Raw genomic sequence first — 15,064 nt, 5'->3', positions numbered from 1 at the left:
CAGCTGCAGACCTTTGGCTGATTGGGTGTCCTGTGCCGGGGCACTGTGACGAGCTGGCGTGGCGGTGGCTGGGTGTGAGCAGTCACCTCAGCCTCCCGAGAGAAACAACCTCACCTCGGTGGCCCAGTTGCCCTTGTGTGGTGACTTGGCTTTTTTGTACCAGTTCTCAAAGCTGTACCTGAGCCAGACTGAACGTCATAAAGAGAAAAGATAGTCCAGCAGGGTACTAGCCTTATTGGAAGGTCGCTTTGTAAGGTATATAAGTATCTCATCACTACGCTGTACACCTGAAATTAATGTAGTAATGCATGTCTGCTAGAATTGAAAAATTTCTTAAAAAAAGAAAGAATCATCTAAAAAATCCCCATGAGCTTGCTAAGTTGTTACAAACTAAAATGCAGTTTAAGATGCCTTATTGCACTCGGACCCTCTGGAAAAACGCCACACCCATACTTGGACACAACTACTCAGCACAGCTGAAAACGGCTTTGAAGTACAGACCCTGTCTGCCTCCTGACGTGAGAGGATGGTCCCCAAAAAGCCCAGCTATGCAGTTTACCTCCGCAGACGTGCCTCTGCCCCTGACCAGCCCCACGTGGGCCACACGCTTCAGCTTGCGATGTATACACCTGCGTCTAAGAGCTAAAATTGACCCTGGACAGGTGAGGCGAGGAGTATAGATTCTACTGCTCCATTCAAGAACAGCGCGGGACACCCAGCTTACCTGCTCCAAGGACAGTCGCTGGCGCCTGCAGTGTCCTTGGAGGTAAGAGTCCCCGGCCACCTGCGCATGGGCGTTCGGTGCAACCCCTCGGGGGGGAGCGGTTCTGTACCGCACAAGGCAGCAGAAGTAGAGTTAGATGAGAAGCGTAAAATTTGGAAACTGTTAAATATAACTGTAATAATAATTGGGCTAGGAAGAATTCAGGAACATAAGACCAATTTTTTGGTGAGTGATGATGAAAAAGATCCTACATATTAAAATCTTTGGACTGCAGCCAAAGAGTGGTCCTTAAACATGTATTGTTTCAGAAACACTTAACTGTACTTTAAAAAGATCATGCGAAAGCTGTGAATGAAAACAACATAGAAAAGAAATCAAATCATTGTTTTAAAACTGGCAAATGAAATTTTAGTGTGATTTATAAATAAGAAAATCAAGGATCAGGTTTTTTTGACTGTTAATAAGCCAATGGAAAGTTGGTCAAAAAATGAAAAGTACAAGGGAACAATATTAGAAATGAGAAAGTATATTAGTATCAAGTCATACATAAGAGAGATTAAAAATTAAGGAATGTCAAGCATCCATTTAGGAATAAATCTGTTAAGATAATTGGATGATTCTTGCAAGAGATGGGGGAGGGAACATAGAAAAAGTCAAAGGCCAAGTGTGGAGGCCATTGAGAAAGTTATCCAAGAATATCCCTAAATCCCTCATGTCACCTGAAACTGAGTGTACAATTCATTGTTTTCAAAGTTTCAAAGAAGAATGATGCCCTTGTATAATTTTTTCTTTAAAATTCAGAAACAGTCTCACATAATAGGATTCTTTTCTGATAACATTCACACAAAAAATAATAAGAGTCTTGGTCATTAATATTGATGTGAGAAAGCTTGAATGAAATTCAGTAATACATTAAAAAGATTATTCATTGTTGGGAAGAGTTTAGTTTAATAAAAGAAAAACTTCTAATTATGTTACAGTAGATGAAGTAATTAAAAGTTACATCAATTTTGTAAAAAGGGTGTATCTAATATAATTAGACCTTATTTCTAATAAAAATTAAGGTTTGAGAGATACCTTTAAAGCTTAACAAAGGAAATCTCTGTACCAAATAGTTGTACAATAATTAATAGGAAAGTGCTTATAAACATGTCCCTTTAATCCAGAGACCAAGCAAGGTTGGCATTCGAGACCATGTCCTTTAAGTGTGTACTGGAATCCTTGACATTTAAACAAACAATGCAAAGAAAAAAGGAATACGTTTTGCAGGTAAATAAATATTATGGATATGCTTCTATATCTAGAAAGTAGGAAAGATCAAAAGGAAATTATTAGAAACTATAAAGTATCTAGGTGAGGTAGTTTAATTTTGTTAGCATCATTTCAAGGCATGGTTCATTTTTTTTCATTCATTTCTGTATCACAAAGCCGCCCCAAAACGATGGCTGAAATCAACAGGGTGGGAAATCCTGTGACCCCGGGCGGTGGGCTCCCCCGGGCGGGTCTGTGCCCTGTGGTGTCAGCTGTCGCGCTCGCGGCCGTGTCCAGCTGGCACTCAGCTGAGGCGCAGCCCGAGGTCAGCAGCCTCGCTGAGACGTCAGTGTCTGGTCAGCGGGGCCTGGCTGGACTCCTGTCTCCAGGAGGTGATCCTACATCTTCACATGCAGCCGTAGGAATCGGGAGCAAAAGCAGAAGCTACAGCAGTTCTCAAGATGTAACTTGAATGTCCTACCCACTGCATATTTTTGGAGATAGCAGGTCTCAAGGCCAGCGGATCCCAGTGGTGGCACATGCCTGCAGCCATCTCTCCAGACGGTCTTCCACTACAGCCATGATAAAGGACACCTTAGATACACCAGCGAGATCACATGATGAAGTCTTTGGGAATTAAGCCATCATTAGGATGAGAAAAAGCAAAGGACACGTCAATAACTGAAAAGTTTTAATGTGTATAAAGATAAGAATGGCCAGAAAGCTTATAGTAAAGATGGCAGTCCTTCCTGAATTAATTCGTATACTTGTGTGATTTCAGTTCAGAGATCCTTAAATGGCATCCATTTGGAAAATAGATGAACAATGTTGAACAAGCAACTCTAATCAGTAATTAAAACAGCATAATAATGACTCAAAAATATAAATGAGTCTTTAAAGAAAAATAAAGAACCCAGGCTGAAGTCTGAATATACTTAAGAATTCAAGGGGAATGCAAGTTGTGTACTCTGTTTGAATTTAGGAATTAGAAAAGTCAATTCTAGAAAAAGTAAAGAAAGGAAGATTACCATTTTCGGAGCATGGAGATGCTTTAATTTTTGAGTCACGAGAAAATGCAAAACATTATATGGGCAAATGAAAGTATTTAAATATGTAGATCCTTTATGGACCTGAAAGAGAACATTAAAATAAAAATGGGGAATATTGAGAAGGATTTGTAATAAATGTGGTAGATAAAACTAGGATATCTCAAGCAAAAAGCACCAAACCCCCGACGAACAAATGGCCAAGGCATGTGGGTGTACCGTCCACAAAAGAGGAATTACAACCAAAAGCCAGTCCTTGAAAAACGTCCACCCACACACGTAAAGTTTAACGATAATGAGCTACCAACTCACACCTTTCAAATATGAAAAATGATTCAACAGCTCTGGGAAGCTGGTATCATTATAAAGATTATAAAATGATTCATCTTTTTGTTCAAGCAATATGGTAATATGTAGCTCTAGCCAAAAAATGTACCCACCCTTTGACCAGAAATCCAATTCCTGAAAACCTGCTTCCTGGAAATTATGCAAAAGTAGGGGAAAAATAAAAAAAGAGTTTCCAATGGCGAAATACTATAGAACATTATTACAATTTAATTAAAAAGTGAACAAATAGATAACCAAACTCAACCCAAGAAACTAATGTCAAAAGGTTGAGAACGCCTTCGAGGCCTGTCGGGGGGAAGGTGAGTGGAGCACTCTCCTGCCCGGCTAGAGCCCCCTGCTCCCAGGGCCCGTGAGACGGGACACCTGGTGGGGTCACGGTTCAGGCCTGTTTCAGCGTGTGCACGTCTTTTGTTTGGTGGAGGTGAGATGTGACCCTTTGCACATCAGAACGCCTAAAAAAAATTGATGACCTGTGTACTATGATACCGTTATCACTTTGCCACCTGCACAGAGCTCCTTACTGTTTTCTCTCATTAGGTAGACTGATGTAAAGTGCAAGTGTTCTGAGTAATACACGTCCAAGGTCCCTCTCTCGAACATGGTCGCGGGAACACACCCAGCCCCCAGAGCAGGCTCTGGGGCCCACCGGGACTCAGCGGAGGGAAGTAGAGTTGCTTGAAAAGTTGTCTAGGACTGAAAGTCGTTCTCACGTAGCAAACTACCAGACGTGGGCAGCCGGTGTGTTCTCGGGCACTCGTCGAAGGACTGATCTGTTTTGAATGGAAACAGGCTTCCGAGGTGAAATCACAGACAGGCGATTGGAGACTGGATTTCGGGGCTCACAGGGAGCCTGCCCTCCCCTCTGATGTCAGCTCTTCGTCCCTGGTGGTGGCAGTGCCACCTTGCATAGGCGTGTGGGTGTGCGTGTACACCAGGCTCAGGTGGAGTTAACAACGTGCTTCTCAGGCCCTGCAGTGGGACTGAAATAGTCCTCATAAGTGTATTTTCTGAAAAAAACAGACATTTATACTTTTAACTTAACTATGTTCTACACCCCCTTGGTTTCTTAGAGCATAATCGTAAATTTTTATGAGAACGTTTTCAGTTCTGAGGCTTCAACTTAAAGCTGATAAAGTTGTTGCAGTTGCTGATGTTTAGCTACAGATAAAGTTACTGTGTGAGTGCGTGTGTTGTGTGTACACAAGCATAAGAATGTGACATCGTGTGTAACTCCTAAGGTAAAAATAATTAGTTAAACAAAAAAAAAAATGAGGCGGCTACTTAGATGGAAAATGCAAAGTTAATATAGTAAATTGACTTAACTTATCTCAAATGAGAAAGTTATTTTAAGTCAAGAACAATGGTTATATGTTGAAGAACAACTCCAGAGCTTGCTTGCTTTCTCTCTCAGAGGCGGATTCTAGACCGCTGTCTTTCTCCGTTCCTCAGTGGGCTGCAGGAGGTCGAAGCCAAAGTGGTGTATGTTAAAAGCGCAGTGTAACCTTTATTTTTCTTTCCTGGCAGCAATTTAAGTCAGTTTTCTACAACTTGATAAGCACAATTGTTAGAATCAGAACCTTTAATTTCCTAACGGTGGTTAAAAGGCCCAGCTTTTCTTTAATGTGTGGGTGTGGCAAAGACCTACCAGAACAGCTTTCTTTGTGGACATGGGGTCAGTTTAACGGAGCCTCGGGCTGGCAGGTCTCGCACGGCCCACCGGCTGTCCCCCGGTGCCACGCCCTGGGCAGACGCACCTCGGGTTCAGCACAATCGCGCCGCAGGCCCCGGGCCGGCCTGGCAGCCGGCGGGCCCTCTGCCAGCGCCCTGCAGCCTAGCTGGAGTGCTGGGGACGATGTACAGGCAGCTGCTTTGCCATCTCAGCTCTAGATTGTTATGAAATTGCCTGTTGACTGTTTTTTTCTTTTTAGTGCTCAGTACACTCAAATAAGAAACTGCCATTAAACCGGGTTTTGTTTTGTTTTTTTTTTTAAACTATTTAAAGGGACTGATTGTTTCCTGTGTAAGCCATGCCTGCTGTCCCCGCTTAGCGAGACGGACTTGCGCAGGACCGAGCGGGAATGTGCTTCCCCGCGGAGTGTGGGTGGCTGTCACCTTGCTGTGCTGACTGTTTACGTGACATGCTTATGCCCACGCCTCTCTCCTCTTACAATTTCGTGTGTGCCATTTGGTTCCCTGTCAGTAATTACCTAGTTACTGAATATTTATCATCGCAGAAATAAGCTGTGCAGGAACAGAGCTTCCGCTGGAAACTGTCAGTAAGATTAGCCGTTTGACAGAGCCGTTCCGTGCCTGTTCCTAATCAAGTCACATTCTGTTTGCATTTGAACCTCCCCGGCTTTTCAGATCCGCCGTGAAATCCTCTTTGTGAAATTACATTGCTGACAGAACTCTATTTCTGGCTTCTTGCCTCCTGACCCCAGGACCTTGTTTCTCCCCAAGGAATGTTTGAATGACTGCCGGTAGCAGGTTCTGTGGCTGTCAAATATGTGGGCGTTCTGTACAGGAAGGTAAAAATATAGATGCAGTAAGCAAAGGCGTTTTTATTCAGATGTTTATACTGGACCATCAGATGAATCCATTAGAAAGGTAGAAGCTAAGTGAATTATCACTGGGTTGCATAAGATATGAATGAGGCAACGGAACTCTTTTTAAAAGTGAGAAAACTCTTCTATCTTCTTTTGACATTTTCCCCCCGGTAGTTAAATTCCCTGTGGAATAAGAATACATCTGCCGGTGATTTCTTTTTAAGTGTGAGGTGTCCCTTATTTGGGGCCACGGCACAGCAGAGGGTCACCGTGGGCGCTGTGGCAGCCCACCCCTGCTCCGCCCTCCCCGGGGCTGCTCGCTCCGGCCGGGACGCCCTTCACTCCTGCCCCCACCTCTGCTGTCACATCCTGTCCCGCGTGGAAGTAGACAGTGACCGAATTATGCTCTTCATCTTCATTCAATTACAAATTATTTCACCAGATGCAAAAACCAAACTGGGAATAGGGTTGTCTCAGGATGTCTAGTTACAGAATGTTTGTCACCTTGTAGAAGACAGGGAAGATGGAGGACGTCAGAACGCTCTACAGAAGTGTTAGCTGAAGGACAGCTGCGTAGCTGTCACAGGTGACATAGGAGCGCAGGACACGCCCTGCGATCCGTCACTCCAGGCGCCCTCGGCGCAGCCCCCAGGGCCTGGCCTCTGCCGGGCGCTTCCAGCCGGTGGCTGTTGCGGCCCCGGTTCCCTCCCCTCCTGGCAGCCTCTGCCACCGCCATCCTCCCCAATTAACGGGAAGTGCATGACCCTCCGTGAACCAGACGGGCAGGTATCCTCATTAGAAGGCGCGCCCAGCAGCCAGAGGGAGACGGTGGGATAAATTAAGAACAGAGTCCCCCCGCCCCCGCCACCGTCAGGAATCCCATGCAGCTCCTCAGCCATTAATCAAATCATGTGAAAAAGAGACGGCCGTGTTAGTCCACCTGCTCTGGCCCTCGGAGTCCAACCGCAGAAGCACACGCCTGCTCAGGCACAAGGGCCAGAGGCCGGGGAACGGGGGCATGGACACTTAACTAGTCCCCGCTCCCACGTCTGCCTTGGTCGGACACGGGTGTGTTTCTGCGTGCCGGTCAGCACCTCTGGGCCAGTGTCAAGCCCCCAGAGCTAGGCCAGCATGGCGCCAGTTTAGAAGAATATTTATTCCCTTCCCTGCCTAGTGCTTGTGTCATTGACTGAAGTTACTGGTGCCAAGAACAGGCGTGGCTCTGCGCTCAGACGAAGCACAGCAGTCATGTTGGCCGTTGGTGCTGCTGGGCCCCTCCGACTTCCTCTGCGGGTTTCCATGACATTATGTAGCTAATCGAGCGCCACCACTCTCTACATTCATGGCGTGGGTTATTTAGGCAAACCCACAGCGGTCACGCAGTCTTACTGTTGGATTTGCAAGTGGGTAGCACGCCCGTCGTCTCTGCTGTAGCCGACAGCATGCACCCAGCCAGGGCCGTTACAGGCGAAATGCATGATCTAACCATACTGCTTGGCATTGCATAATATGGGCTCTGCTACTCCGGGCGTGGCAGAACATGTGCGCACACATCCGTACAAGTGCCCACGAGCTGGAGTTCACAGGACCCCATTCCCTGAGCCTTACGTGGGCCCCAGAGGCTTTTGGGTGCACGGAGACATCGCTGTTCATAGGAGAATTCTAAATCTTATTCCAGGTCTTGACTCAGATGAAGAACTTGGTCTGCTCTATCACCACGCGTCCTATCTAGGTGATTGTCTGGGCTGATGGCGGGCGCTCGGTAGTCTGTAACCTTTTCTTTCTATTTCCTGTGTCTGCACGTCTGCATGGTGACTTGCGCTCGGAGGGCTGGGTGTGCCCAGGGGAGGTGTGTCCCGGCCGTTGTGTCCTGAGGACGCTCCCTGGGCTTGGGGGGCTGGAGGAGAGATCGTCTCCGTGGCCCTGTTAATCAGCCAAGGCGTCATCAAACACCCTTAGTCCACGCACCACCGGCCGCTCTGGCGTTTGTCGGGATGTGGAAGGAAGAAAGCACGTCGGCTGCAGCCCAGAGGGACAGCCGAGGAAGCGCTTTCTGGTTGTCAGCAGCTTGCCTGAGTTTTTTCTCTTTGTCTTGTTAGCTGATTTGGGGGTAAGGGGAGGTTTTATTGAGTTATAAGTTCATTTCCGCAATGAACTGTGATGTTGCCTTGGAGCTGTCCCTAAACCTCCCTTCTGTGTGTCTCCCCCCTCCCCAGACCAGAGAGTGGCGTCCTTCTGCACCCTGACGGACCTGCAGCACGCACAGGGCTTGGAAGGGGCCCAGGAGCTGCCGTTGTGCGTCGATCCCAGCGGCGGCAAAGACTTCATGGACACAGCTGGGTACGTGAGCCCTCTGGGTCCCCTGCCTTCTGCTGTGCTGAGCCCCCGTGACTCACAGGGATCAGCTAACCACAGGCCGCCAGGAGACTTCGGCCACGTGGGGCTTCCCTGGTCCCTTAGAACCCAGAGCGGGGTCAGGGTGGGGCAGCCCTGCTCTGCTCCGTGGGGAGGGCCTGCCCGCCGAGGTGTGCAGGTTATGCTCGCGGCACGCGGCTTCCCTACAGGGAGGGAGGATGTGGGCCTGGGGTCCACATCTGCTGCCAGTCACTGTGACAGCACCAGACGGGGACCCCCTGCACCCTCCGGGTGAGCGTGCTCGTCGGCCCAGGACACACTTCCTCCCAGAGCCCAGATGCAGCCTCCTACCTTCCACTGCGTGTGTCAAGAATGAGCCATGGCGTCCCATGTTCTTGACGTGTTTATCAAGCCCACCTTCTATATTTTCTTCACCTGTATCATTCATTCCTAATTCCAGCTTTTACGTGAGCTTGAGTGACTATTAACTTGTACATTCACTTTGGTAATGACAAAGGCAGGCAGATTGGGGAGATTTAATCTGTATTTGGTTCCCAGAACTTCATTCAGGTCTGAATAGTCTCCACCATGTCTGTTGAGATAATCTATCTTTTGTTTTCTTACCAACGCATATGCCTAGAGAGATTCAGAAACCCAATTAAATCAATAGAGATCGGGGTGGGGGGAGATTTTCCAGCAAAGCAGCAATATGCCCGCTCTCCAAAATGATGGAATATTATTTATCTTCTTGCTGGGCTCTCAGCACATAAAATGGTTTTAGAGTAAATATATATGAACAGAAATGCTGAGTGAAATGTCTTGACTTTCGTGCCCTGGAATCTCTCGAATCCTGTTCTGATTTGCAGGGAGCGGCCCCCATCCACACTGACGGGCAAAGTCAATCAGCTGGAGCTGATTCTTCGGCAGCTGCAGACCGACCTGCGGAAGGTAAATCTGTTCGAAGTCCGCAATCAGAGCTCCTCCTCTTACACCACCAATGCCGTGTGCCTGTTAGAAATAAAAATAAAGTAGCTTCCCTCGTCCAAAGCCATCAACAAACAGAAACGGGGACAGCTAGGTCTCCGTCGGTTGTCCAGGCTGCAGCTGATCTGTCCAATGACAGGGACACAAGGACTAACCGAGGGGAGCCCTCTGGGTGGCCAGACTTCCAAGCGAGGCACGCACGCGGCAGGCTGGCCAGTTTCGGCTCAGGGAGTGGTCACTCGCACCCACTGGTGTGCGCTGACCCAAGGGCAGCTCCTTGTGGCAGGAAGCCCGGCTCCCCAGGCTGCCGAGTCCGCCGAGGCCCCTCACCGCCTCCGCAGCCCTGCCACGCGCGCCAGCTGTGCGCGCCAGGCCGCAGAAGTGAGCCGAGCCCACGGCCATCTGCTGAGCCGGCCCGGCCCTGCAGGTGGAGTGGCCGGCGGCGGCAGCTGGAGGGCATGGCGGGTGGAGAGCTGTCAGGAAGGGTTTCCTCAGTGCGGTCCTGCTGTTTGTTAAAAAGGAGAAATGGCAGCGGGCATGAATGCTGATGGAGAAGGTCTGGCTGGGCAAGAGGCAGCCGTGGGCGAGGATGCAGTGGGAGGAGAGGGCCCTGATCCAGGGCAGAGCCACAGGGATCAGGGGAGGGACAGTTCCTACTCAGAGCAGAGCGTGTGGGTGTGCGTGCGTGTGCAGCCGTGCTTACGCACCCACACCCACGCAGCCCAGACAGAGGTAGGCTGACGGAGTCCACTGGCCGTTGGTTTTTTCCGGCCCGAGCTCAGCAGGGGGAAGGGATGTGTAGGGATGGAGGACGAGGTGTTGACAGAGGCTACGAGGACCGAGAGTATTTGGTGGTTTGCTCAGCAAGGCCGCAGGTGCATTGGAACGTGCAGCCTGCGTTGCTGGCGTCCTCCGGCAGAGTCCCCTGTATGTCTCTGGCCTGGACGGTGGCCGTGTCGGTCGGCCTGGTAGGAAGGGGAGGTTTCCCAGGACGCAGACCTCCCAGAGCTGGTACTGGGACAGCCCCTGGCACGGCCGGCCACCGTCTCCAGCCGTGGGTGTGCGTTGGCTGGAGAGTAGAAGTTCACCAACTTTAGAGCTTAGACAAGAAATTAAAGCAAGGAGCGGGAGACGAGGACCCTGGGGGAGCGCAGGGTGGGAGTAAACCGAGGGAGCCGGAGCCCGAGCGAGGGGCGGAGGACGCCGCTCACGCGGGTGGAGTGCGAGTTAGGTGAGGTTGGTGGGTTGGACAGGGATGGGGCTTTGGAGGAGCGAGCGCCGAGCTGGTGGTCAGGCAGCGGGGGCTTGAAGCACTTAGCGGGGTGAGCGGTCGTCGCGCGGGAGGGCGGGGTTCCAGATCGGAGAGAGGGGGCGATGGGGAGACCGAATGCAGCTTTGCAATCACCAGCAAACACAACAGGGGGTAGGAGGAGCGTGTTCTAGAATCTGCTGTTAAGGACGGGAGACACATCCTTTGTGGTGAGCCAGTGTGGCGGGTGTTGATAACCTGGTTCTCGGAGGAGCAGAGAGTCTTGGGAGGAGCAGTAACCTGCACGGGGCAGCCAGGGCCGAGTGGCGTCCCCGCTCGACCTCCAGGCCTGTGCCCCGCAGGGCAACAAACAGCAGGGGAGTGTCCTCGGAGAACAGGGCTCACTTACAGCCTGAAGACGAACGGAATTTCGGGACACGGGTTGACGTTTAGAAGGTCTCGGTGATAGAATACAAGTCCCAGGAGTCACACCAAAGGGGCCTGGGGGTCTCAGAGAGAGGGCTGGGCCGCCAAGTCACAGCAGGGACGCAGGGACATTCTGAGTTGTCTTGGGAAGGAGGGTCCCCGCGATGGGGGACGACAGGTGCTTGCTCAGCTCTTGCAGGGACTGAGAAAGTGAGGACGTGGGGGACCAAGATCGGTCCTCAGGGGGGATCAGATCCAGCTGAAGCCTCCCCTCCCGGCCGGGGTCTTCTAGCGGAGTGCTGAGGCGGGCGGTACAGGGAGGCGGGGCCGGGGGACAGGGGGCAAGGACAGCGTCACACCTGCCGAGGGTGCAGAGTGCCCCGCAGAGGCCGCTGCTCCCCCACAGCACCATCTGTACAGGCCACGATGGTGTCCGCTGATAGGGCGGTCGGGTTAGATCCCATTAAAAATGCCTGTGGTTACAATCTGACAGCGCCTTTCTCTCTTTTGGGAGCTCCCTCCCTCTCAGCCTTTGACATCCCTCTCAGCCTTTGAGAACTGAAACTTGCATTGTACATTTTTTGTCACTGTATTTTGGAAACTCCAGATGTGGTTCTTCTGAAAAATCTCCATTATTTCACATAGTTTCTGATAGCCACCTTTGAGGTCATTGTGGAAGTGTACGGAACAGGGAAGCTTTAAGGTACCATGAAAGGCCCAAGCGCTTACTTGGTTACAGACGTGCCCAAGGCTCAGCAGCTGCATTCACACCAGCTTTGGTGCGGTAAGGAAGTCCCGTGAGAGCAGTGTGTTGGTCCAGCGATGCTGCTTTCAACCTCCCGCCAGCCCCCGTCTCAGATGGAGGGCAATTTACACTGTGATCGGTCACCTTCCGGCATAACAGCCGCCCTGACTTCCGTCGGGAGCCAAGTGGGGTGAGCGGAAGGATGGTGCCAGCTTGTTCCCCAACCCCTTGGTTTGGGCGCAGAAGCAGGAAGGGGAGAGGACAGCAGCGCCGCAGCTCGGGAGCGAGCGCGGCCGCGCGGGTGACGCGTCTGTTTCTGCCCCCCAGGAGAAGCAGGACAAGGCGGTGCTGCAGGCGGAGGTGCAGCACCTGCGCCAGGACAACAGGAGGCTGCAGGAGGAGTCGCAGACGGCCACCGCCCAGCTGCGCAAGTTCACGGAGTGGTTCTTCAACACCATCGACAAGAAGTCCTAGCCAGGCCCCCCCATCGCGGGGCCCCGGGGAGGAGGCTGCCGTGGGGCTTCCGCCGGGCGCGGGGTCTGGGCTGCCCCGCTCTGTGCAGCACCGCGCCCCCCATGCTCCCGCGGGGGCATCGTGCGGGCGGAGGGCGCGCCAGCGTGAAGATGAATGTAACTCCCGTGTCGAGATGAATGTAACCCTGGTGTCCGTTTAGACCTTTCCTTGTAGATGCTACTAAACCATGTCCGGCGTGAAGGGTTTTACTTCCTATATATCAGGTGACCTGGTAGAGATGTTAAAGCAATTTACCATAGTTTGGGCTGTAGTATTGTAAAATAAACACGAAAACAAATAATCAGACATATACTTTAATGTAAAGGTGCTCTATTTTTTTGGATGTACAGTAGTTTTATCTCCACAGCCACATTATCATAGCAATAAGAAAGAGGCGTAGTCAAGAGTCAGAAAAGCCGTGTCGGGCACAATAAAGCACTGATGTGTTTAACTCTAGTTCGAATGCAGTTACTTTAGAGGCTTATTTATTTGCAGAAGCAAACGGTGCCTGAATATTAACAGTGTTCTGATTTAAAAAAAAAAAACAAGAGATACTTATGCCTTGTAAATGGCGCACTCGGTAGTCACTTCAGTCTTAGTTCACTTTTGTATAGTTAACGCTCTGCTGGAGGGAAGGGGAGACCTGCCCACTTGCTAGAACTCTCCTGCGTGCTGTGAGCCCGCAGGCCACGTGTACAACACCAAATGACCTTTGTACAGAGGCTTTGATGAAGTGTCCTGTATTTAACACCCTTATTTAAGCTTATTTAACCTTAAACTGTTAATTTTATAAACGTGATGTGACCTGCACTATGACGAGAGAGGTGCGGGAAGCCGCGCGCGGAGGAGGCTGCTCGGCCGGAGGCCCGAGGCGCAGGCGAGGATGCCTTTGTAACACCGATGCTGCTAGAGACGGGGTCTTTGTATTGCTTTACCATTTTTAACTGTTCTTTTTGAACTGAACGTACATTTTGCTTTTTTAATAAATGTTTAAAAGAGTCCACATAAATAATGATGTGGCCGGGTGAATGTAGGTTTTTATGATCTAATGTGTCAACAGTCTGGCGTTTGTGAATTTATTTTGGGTCATTTAGGATCGTTACTGATACTGCGTCACCGCCATACGCAGCCTCAAACTGACTTAAAGAGTAACTGATACTAAGTAGCTCCCACGTGGCAGACAGGGTTCGCTGAACTTTCCGTCCATCTCATTGAATCCTAATACTATCCTTACTGGATAATGGTGGGGATCCCATTTCACAGCTTGGTAAACTGAGGCCCAAGGTAAGTGATGTACTAAAAACGCCTTCTGTTTTAAAAATTAGAATCTTATTCAACAAAGAATTTGGTATTACTTTCAAGAAAATACATGCAAAAAAATTGTAGGAATTTGAAAAACCACCAGGAAGGCGTAAACCGTACCTTTAAATCAAATGTAAGGCAGAAAAAAGGCAGGTACCGCGCGGGCCATAGCGGGAAGGGAGCCATGATCAGGGTGGAGTTCTCAGTGTCCTGAGAGCCGGAGCCCATCCAGAATTCGGAGGAAGCAAGGTGGTTCCTGAGTTTGCCCTGAAAGGGGTCCCTCCCGTGGGCTTCGCACAAGAGGGGACTGAAAAATACCCGAGTCCCCCTGGGGGTGCAGCGTGAGCCTTCGTGAGGCTGCTCAGAAAGAGGCAGGGGCGCCCCAAAGTGCTGTCAGCGGTGTGGTTCCCCAGGGAGTCGGGGCGGACGGCCCGGTGGCACTTGCCCTCCCCTCCCTCTCCTTCCCGTGGCCACGGCGTGCCAGGCCCTGCCCTCGGAGCCGGAGAGCCAGCGGTGACAAAGACCAGCCGGGCCCACCGTCCAACGTGGGGACACAGACATAAGGACATTTCGGTATGTGAAAGGCAAGAATGAAAAGGGGCCTGGCGCGGGCTCCGTTAACCAGGCGCAGCGCGGCGACACTGCGTAGTCACTGTGTGCCGGGGGCTGTCCGAGGCTGCCGCCCTCCCTGAGCAGCCCAGGGGGCCAGCGGCTGTGCGCGTGCCCCCCGAGGACGAGGGACTGAGGCCGTCAGTGCCTGGGGGAGACCTCTGCTGCAGAGACTTGCTGCAGGGAAAGAGCAGGCCCCGGCGGGCAGGGGGAGGGTGTTCCGGGGAGAAGCACCCGGGGTCGGAGGCTGAAGAAGGACAGGCTGCCTAGGGGTGGGGAACGAGCTGGGAGAGACAGGCGAAGGCCAGCGCGTGAAAGACGTGCAGGCCGCGGTGCCGTCTGCTTGCCATCCCAAGTGGGCAGGGAGCCGCTGAAACGGGCACGGCGTGCTAGGACCCGTGTGTGAAAAGGGTGGTTCTGCCTTCTAAAGGAGAGGGGCCGGTGAGGACAGGCGGCTGCAAGCGTCTCTGCACAGGGCCTAGTACCCGTTTTGGGAGTCGCATGCTGTCTCTTGCATATTTTTAAATTCTGATTTACGACCTGCGAAGCTGGAAGAGCCGTTGGCTTGCAGGCCACCTGCCACATCGTGGAGCAACCTCTGATGCAAAAGCGGAAGAGGAAGACCGCCCAGGTGAGAGGCGGCGGATGGCCATGAGGCGAAGACAACGGAGGGAACGGGGCGGATCACACCTAAAACTTATTTGTCACCCTGGCCGCTGTGGCTCACTTGGTTGGAGCACCGTCCTGTGCGCCAAAGGCTGCGGGTTTGGTTTCCCATCAGGGCACATACCTAGGTTGCTGGTCCAGTCCCTGCTTGGAGCACACACGGGAGGCAACCAGTCAATGTTTCTCACATAGATGTTCCCCTCTCTCTCCCCACCCCCTTCTCCCTCTCCCTCTTTCCCATCCCCCGACGTCCCCCCGCCCCAGCGCTCTCTGAAATCAAGAAGAACACGTCCTTGGGAG

At 51.3% G+C, this 15,064-nt stretch overlaps 1 protein-coding gene across 1 annotated transcript in view; it reads left to right on the top strand.

Annotated features, from left to right (window-relative positions):
- The window catches only part of SIPA1L2 (signal induced proliferation associated 1 like 2), a 179,455-nt gene extending 167,213 nt beyond the window's left edge, over positions 1–12,242 (top strand). Inside the window, exons 19-22 of the mRNA XM_054576752.1 lie at positions 7,594–7,647; positions 8,132–8,255; positions 9,137–9,218; positions 12,002–12,242. Of these exons, the coding sequence (XP_054432727.1) occupies positions 7,594–7,647; positions 8,132–8,255; positions 9,137–9,218; positions 12,002–12,148 (407 nt within the window). The 3' untranslated portion in view covers positions 12,149–12,242. The remainder of the gene's footprint in view (positions 1–7,593; positions 7,648–8,131; positions 8,256–9,136; positions 9,219–12,001) is intronic.
- The last annotated feature ends 2,822 nt before the right edge of the window (positions 12,243–15,064 follow it).

Source organism: Pteronotus mesoamericanus, unplaced genomic scaffold (genome assembly GCF_021234165.1).
Source record: "Pteronotus mesoamericanus isolate MK-2021 breed Mesoamerican mustached bat unplaced genomic scaffold, CSHL_Meso_final contig_347, whole genome shotgun sequence".
Classification (NCBI taxonomy): domain Eukaryota; kingdom Metazoa; phylum Chordata; class Mammalia; order Chiroptera; family Mormoopidae; genus Pteronotus; species Pteronotus mesoamericanus.
The sequence above is the reverse complement of the archived record's forward strand: the minus strand, read 5'-3'. Positions and strand labels throughout refer to the sequence as shown.